Source organism: Electrona antarctica, assembly GCF_951216825.1.
Source record: "Electrona antarctica genome assembly, chromosome: 10".
Taxonomy (NCBI): Eukaryota; Metazoa; Chordata; class Actinopteri; order Myctophiformes; family Myctophidae; genus Electrona; species Electrona antarctica.
In genome coordinates, this window is record NC_136791.1 from 33,630,399 (window position 1) to 33,637,898 (window position 7,500).

At 48.1% G+C, this 7,500-nt stretch overlaps 1 protein-coding gene across 4 annotated transcripts in view; it reads right to left on the bottom strand.

Moving 5' to 3' along the window:
- The window catches only part of LOC306931671 (RAC-gamma serine/threonine-protein kinase), a gene marked incomplete at its 5' end in the record, with an annotated part of 69,861 nt that overhangs the window by 7,454 nt on the left and 54,907 nt on the right, over positions 1-7,500 (bottom strand). For all 4 annotated transcript variants that reach the window (XM_079513200.1, XM_079513201.1, XM_079513199.1 and 1 more), the window contains 2 exons: positions 3,548-3,676; positions 5,632-5,754. In XM_079513200.1, the coding sequence (XP_079369326.1) occupies positions 3,548-3,676; positions 5,632-5,754 (252 nt within the window). The remainder of the gene's footprint in view (positions 1-3,547; positions 3,677-5,631; positions 5,755-7,500) is intronic.

The following is a 7,500-nucleotide window of genomic DNA, read 5'->3' on the forward strand; positions in this document are numbered from 1 at the left end:
TGAGTCATTTAGATCCTGTGGTCAGGTAAGGTAGGATCATTTAGATCATTAGATCATTAGATCATTTAGATCCTGTGGTCGGGTAAGGTAGGATCACTACTAGTTGACAAGTGCTACTGCCTAGAGCTCAAAATTAAATATCTCCCCTGAGCAAGCAGGCCTGCTCAGTTTTACACATTTTGGGACCTGCGCACGGGACCCAGATTTGAATTGCGGGTAGAACATGACAGACCATTTACTGTACTGTAGGTATTGTGCCACTGCTAAGCATCAGACTGGGCAACAGGGTAGGAGTCTAGAATTGACAGAGCTGCTCTTGAACACTGTCCACAACGTGTCGCATCTGAGCTGTTTTTGAGCTATAGCCATTTTCAGCAGTTTTTTGGTGTATACGGGAAAAAGCAGTCCAAGTACAGAATAAACTCAGGTCCAGTGTTTAATAGGGGCTGTACAAATGCAACCAATTTCCCTGTAAATTAAAGGACTCGTAAGGACACGTATGTACTGTAAGCAAGAGAGAATCTGAGTGATTGTGTCTGCAGTGTGTGTGTGTGTGTGTGTGTGTGTGTGTGTGTGTGTGTGTGTGTGTGTGTGTGTGTGTGTGTGTGTTTTAAGCTGGTCACCCTGCTGGCTGTTGCTGAGCAGTGCTAAGGGATGCTCAGCGCGCCACCAGTTCCAGATACACTATTGATTCATACGGCTGGAGGGATAACACTGGCTTAGACAGCTAGGAGACTGCCAGAGACACACACACACACACACACACACACACACACACACACACACAGCAGATGGAATATTTATCCGTCCTCATCAAATTCAGAAAGTTTAGAGGGAGGCAAACTAGGAGATGTTTGGTGTTGCCTCGTTCCCTCCAGTAAGGACAGGAGGAGGTGTGCTGTGTGATGTAGGAGGCTGTACACTGTGAGGTACATTAATATATTCACTATGTGCAGTTTATAAAATTTATATCAGCTTACAATTAGTCACAAGCAGTGTGTGTGTGTGTGTGTGTGTGTGTGTGTGTGTGTGTGCGTGCGTGCGTGCGTGCGTGCATGCGTGCGTGCGTGCGTGCGTGCGTGCGTGCGTGCGTGCGTGCGTGCGTGCGTGCGTGCGTGCGTGCGTGCGTGCGTGCGTGCGTGCGTGCGTGCGTCCTGGGACCAGAACAGTGTGGTGGCAGCTCGGTTGCAGGCAGGGAGCAGATTAATCCACACAGAGCCAGAACGCTGCCCCACAGCCCTAGGCATGGGAGAGTGTGTGTGTGTGTGTGTGTGTGTGTGTGTGTGTGTGTGTGTGTGTGTGTGTGTGTGTGTGTGTGTGTGTGTGTGTGTGTGTGTGTGTGTGTGTGTGTGTGTGTGTGTGTGTGTGTGTGTGTGTGTGTGTGTGTGTGTGTGTGTGTGTGTGTGTGTGTGTGTTGTAGAAGACAGAAATAGGAGTTAGATAAAGAAAACAAGACGGAGAGACGAACTCTGAGATGCATTGAGAAGGTCTTGAAGTCTAAAAGCTACACACACACACACACACACACACACACACACACACACACACACACACACACACACACACACACACCTCCTGCTAGGAGGTTAGAAGGTTTCTGCCCGACGGTGAGGATACTGTATGTCCACACCGATGACCCTTTGTACACCTTAAGCATCCCCTCGTCATCTCTCTGCTACCATTACAAGGATGGACAAGTGATTCAGCAAAGTTGTATGACTGTCGCTCTAATGCCCAACGGGCACCGCTCTAGTCTATCTATAAATGCACCATGTCTCTGTACGTCTGTCTGTACGTCTGTCTGTACGTACGTGTTGTACAGTACAATCCACGTAACTCGAAAACCGCTTGCCCCACCGACTTTGACACACACGTTCCACAACGCCACAGGGAGTGCAGTGCCCGGTGTTGAGTCAGTTGGACCCACCGTTGTCCAGAACCGCCACAAAAGGCCTCTGCCCGGGCTCTGGACAGGGTCCCTGCCCAGTGTCCATATATGGAGTTGGCCTGTTCTGACATCACAACACTCCATATTTGTGCATGCCTGACACAGAACTCCATATACATGTAGGAATAAAGGGACACAGAGTAGATACAGAAATCTATATATATGGGCATAAAAGGGACACAGACAGATGGGTGGAGCGGGTACTCTGACACGGGCGTACAACGGATATTGCATAGCCGGGTGGGGCATGGATCTCCAACTTCCATCGTTACCGACTCTGTGCTCTACAGCCGGGCACCGATCTAGTTAGTCTAAATCGGGCTAATGACATGATTGACATCGCCGCACCTCATTTCGTTCAGTGCTGAAGTCACGTTTCACAAGTGGCCGACCAGATAACCTATGAATTCCACTTGAATATTTCTCTGTCCCTTCTCATCTTTCTCTCTCTTCTACATCTCTCTCTCTCTCTCTCTCTCTCTCTCTCTCATTTTTTTTGTTTTTTTTTTGTAATAAATCCCAGCTACTTTGCATCTCTGTAACTTGGCTCGCGGCATGCTGTGTTATTTTTACATGCGGAGCAGAGCGGAGTGGAGCGTGCGTGCGTGCAGGCGGAGCGAAGCGTGCGTGCGTGCAGGCGGAGCAGAGCGGCGCTGGTGTACATTTCCAGGTTTTTTTCTGAGCACCTTCCTCCAACCTCGCCCATCTGCCGCCATCTGCCTCGCTTTAGCCCGCACTTTCTACTGCAGTCACATGTACACACACACACATACACACACACACACACACACACACCGACAGATACACATCCTGTGAAAAAATAACCAACACCCTCCAATCAGCTCCTGGCACACGCAGGAAGAGGGCCCAGAAAAAATGAAAAAAAAATGAAAAAGAAAAAAACGTAAAGTAGAGAAAGAAATAATACTGCGCCAAATTTTGTTGTCTACTTTTTTTTTAATCGAATGTGCGCCTCCCTTCCAGTCCACTCCATCATTCCATGGTTGTGTCTCTGCCACCCACAGCGATGCTCTCTACCCTGATAATATCTCCTCACCAGTTGAACTTTTGGCCCATATTTTCAGTGCTGAAAAAAAACCTTCTTTTTAAAGTTCCATTACAGTAGGTCATGAATCGCATAAACGCTAAACATAAACAACCTGCACTGTGCAATGGTTGAGTGTAAAGCTCTATGAATAAGGCATTTCATGCCTTCTGAAACATTTAGTGGACCTACAGTGGAGTACACTATACCTGTGATAGGATCAGAATACCTGTTCTGACCCAAACATTTATTTCACGAGCTGAATCCACTCACTACATTCAGCTGCACAGTCAAAAGGTTGTTCTAAAAGTGTTCATTCTCAGAGTTAACCTCTTCCTGGCGTTGAGGTTTGAGGTCACACACACACACACACACACACACACACACACACACACACACACACACACACACACACACACACACACACACACACACACACACACACACACATCATATAGAATTGCAACAGAAAAGCAACACAATGTATTTGTCCAATTAGCCAAACAATGTTCATGACAATAGGGAGAAATGAAATGAAATAAAATAAATGTTACCTCAGGTGCCAGGTACTCAGGAGTTCCACAGAAGGTTTTCATGGTAGCAGCGTCTGTGATGCCCTCCTTGCAGAGGCCAAAGTCAGTGATTTTGATGTGGCCATCTTTGTCCAGCATCAAGTTCTCCAGCTAGGGAGAGATGGACATATTGTATACCCATTTCCTTTCCTCACTTTTTGATCAGTGTCAAGCCCAGGTTGGAGTCAATGGGAATCAATCAATAATAGGCTAATTGGGCACTGCAATCTGCCAATCTTAAACATCTCAGAGAGATTAACGCATTCAAACCAGGCTAAAACCAAGCTCACAGCGCGTCACAAGCTTGTACAGTATATCTGCTATTTTTGACAGATCTTGAAAGTGCTTTGAAAAATGTTTAATAATTTTGAACTATGAAAAGGTTTGAGAACTAGTGATTTGGCCTCAGGTCTTAATGCGTTTAAAGCAAACATCTTTCAGAGTACAGTATGTCCACTGGAGAGCATTCCCAGAACATGAACCACCAACCTTCCAAAAACAGCTCTAGTGCAAGGCTCAGCAATCACACAGCATCAAACACAATTACTGGGACCCTATGAAGACACTATGAAGTTATATTGTAGGCTACATTATTTACAGATATTTTAATGGGTGGATGGATGGATTTTATTTTGTCATTGAACACTGTTACACACATGTACAACGAAATTAATCTGTTGGCATCAATCCAATGCAGTACAAAAAGCAATCATAATTATTGTGTTAGTAGTAGCATCCAGTAAGGTACCAATAATAAAAAGCAGTTCAAGAGAATAATGACTGAGGGGAAGAAGCTGTTTCTGGATCTGGTGGTTGAAGTCTTGAGGCATCTGTAGCCCTTTCGCCTCTGTGAATGGGAGGTTCCAATTAAAAACGGGTTCCAGGTTCGAAATATCAGCCTTGTATAAAGCGTCTAATACCGGGGTGTATGTTTTGTTGTGGAATAATATATCGTTGCTGTCGGGAGGAAACCTCATAACTCAACATTTTTGAGGTTTTCGATTTTTCTTTTGGCATAAATCAGTGCTATTTGAACACCCTTTACGTCTGTGTGTTGTTTCGAAAATATTGAACCAATGGAAAGTAGTAAAAAGTGCACAAAACCTCTTAACTCCATTGGACCCTCAAACTGTCTGCTAAAGCAACTAACTCCACCACCTCTCCCCCTCTCATGGAAGTAATTGACAATATATAAAGTTACAACACCAACTTTGATGAGGCTGTATTGCTTTGTTTTAAAAATATAAGGTTTTCTTAATTTCCTGAAATTTGGAGTTATGGGGTTTCCTCCCGACAGCAGAGATATGTAATTTCCTGTGAACGGTTTGTTTTTTATCTAGATTGTAAAGCCGACAAGATGTGCGCACACGCACGCACGTACGCACGTATGCACGCACGCACGCACGCAAGCACGAAAGCACGCACGCACGCACGCACGCACGCACGCACGCACACACGCACGCACGCACGCACGCACGCACGCACCCTCCAAGCAGAACAGAGAAATGAACTTGAGGTGTGTAGTGGAACCACTGAACCTTTTCATTTTAATGGCTGAATGTTTTTTCCTCTCTCTTCTGTTTTCTTGGCTGCTGTGTGTAGGGTTGGGGCCAAGGCTGCCAGGCAGGCGCACACACACACACACACACACACACACACACACACACACACACACACACACACACACACACACACACACACACACACACACACACCTCTACCTCTGTGGCATCATCGGCTCCCTCCCTCTGTCTCCTCTCTACCCCAATCAGAAACTATTTCTGTCTGTGTCTCTCTCTCTCTCTCTCTCTCTTTAATTACTCTTCCACTCATCCTGCGCCACTCGCATCCTCCTGTATAAAAAGCCAGAGGGGGTACGCAAAGAGAGAGGAGGGGGGGGGGTGTAAACTAATGATAAAAAAGAGAATCACTCGCTTTTCCCTCAAATATCTGATGACTCCAGTTCCTGTCCTGCAAAAAGCTTCCACAACCCCCCCCCCCCCCCCCCCCCCCCCCCATCCATCCCATGCAAACACTCACTCACTCACATATATTTGGGCCTTTACCTTGAGGTCACGGTACACGATCTTGGCTGAGTGCAGGTAGTCGAGGGCAGAGACTATCTCAGCGCCATAAAAGCGCGTGCGCTCCTCTGAGAAAACCCGCTCTCTGGACAAATGGAAAAACAGCTGCGGGAGGGAGAGACACAGAGAGAGACACAGAGAGAGAGAGAGGGAGAGAGGTGGGGAACGAGACAGCAGGGACGGCGCAGCAATAATTACTGATTTATTGGAGGAAATTAGCACAACACAAACTGGCTGCCTGCGCCATATTGAGATGATAGATGGTTGTGTGTGTGTGTGTGTGGGGGGGGGGGTGTATGTGTGTGTGTGGGTATGTATGTGTGTGTATGCGCGCGCGCCCATGTGCGTGTGACTGGGGGGAAGGCGTGTGCGCAGGCGGGTGGGTGGTTATTGGGGGGAGGGGGGTCTCGGAGGAGAACGGGCGGAGGCGCTCGGCAGCTGGCGCCTCATCTAGCCGCCGTCGCTGATCCCCCCCCACCCCCCCCCCCACACCACACTCCGCTCTGCGTTCTCCTCTGGGCTAGGTTGGCGCTGAGCTGCGCGGTGCCGGCCAAATCAAGGGTTTAATCAATACACCAGTCTAGTTAAAGACAGGACGACCGCCGCCGATCCCCAACACCCCGAAACCCCCACCACCACCACCCCTAGACCACCTCCCCAACCTCCAACAGCTACACACACACACACACACACACACACACAGAGCACAGCGCTTGCTAATGGCCTAACCATTCGCTATAAAAGCTGGGAGCAAGACTCCTACCACCGAAATCTTGCTCTCACCGTCTCTCCATGGCACTCTGTCTCTCCCATTCTCTCTCTGTCAGCCCTCTCCTTCCTCTGTCTCTCCCATTCTCTCTCTTTCAGCCCTCTCCTTCCTCTGTCTCTCCCATTCTCTCTCTGTCAGCCCTCTCCTTCCTCTGTCTCTCCCATTCTCTCTCTGTCAGCCCTCTCCTTCCTCTGTCTCTCCCATTCTCTCTCTTTCAGCCCTCTCCTTCCTCTGTCTCTCCCATTCTCTCTCTTTCAGCCCTCTCCTTCCTCTGTCTCTCCCATTCTCTCTCTGTCAGCCCTCTCCTTCCTCTGTCTCTCCCATTCTCTCTCTTTCAGCCCTCTCCTTCCTCTGTCTCTCCCATTCTCTCTCTGTCAGCCCTCTCCTTCCTCTGTCTCTCCCATTCTCTCTCTTTCAGCCCTCTCCTTCCTCTGTCTCTCCCATTATCTCTCTGTCAGCCCTCTCCTTCCTCTGTCTCTCCCATTGTCTCTCTGTCAGCCCTCTCCTTCCTCTGTCTCTCCCATTCTCCTTCCTTTCCCGCTACAATCATCTTTTCATCTTTCACAGAGTACTATACATTTGCTCCTCTTTATCCTCACTCATTCTCTCCTCCTCCTCTCTTTCTCTCTCCTGATCCATCACTCATCAAGTCTAGTGTAGACTCATACTGTAGGTTCATTGTACAGATATTCTACTGTTAGATGGATGTTAGCTTGCTATGATCTTGTGTATTTGATGTATTACCAATGTGTGTTGTTACTGTAAATCGCTCTGGATTAAGGGCGTCTGCTAAATGCCCAAATTGTAAATTGTAAGTTCTCTGATTTCAGGTGCTCAACCCTTTTCTTCTCCTCCCTCAGCCACCCCATCTATATCTCTCCATCCCTCACTTGCCACATCAGCGCTGTTGTATCACCACGCAGGCGAGTGGCACTAAACCCACAGAGTCAGACACCCACCATGACACTAATCCCCCCCCTCGCGTCCCCGCATTCATCCCATACAAATTACCCACGAGGCCAAGGGCTGCACATCTCCCCATTAATTGCTGAGGGAGGTTTGCATATGGCCGCTGGAGTGGT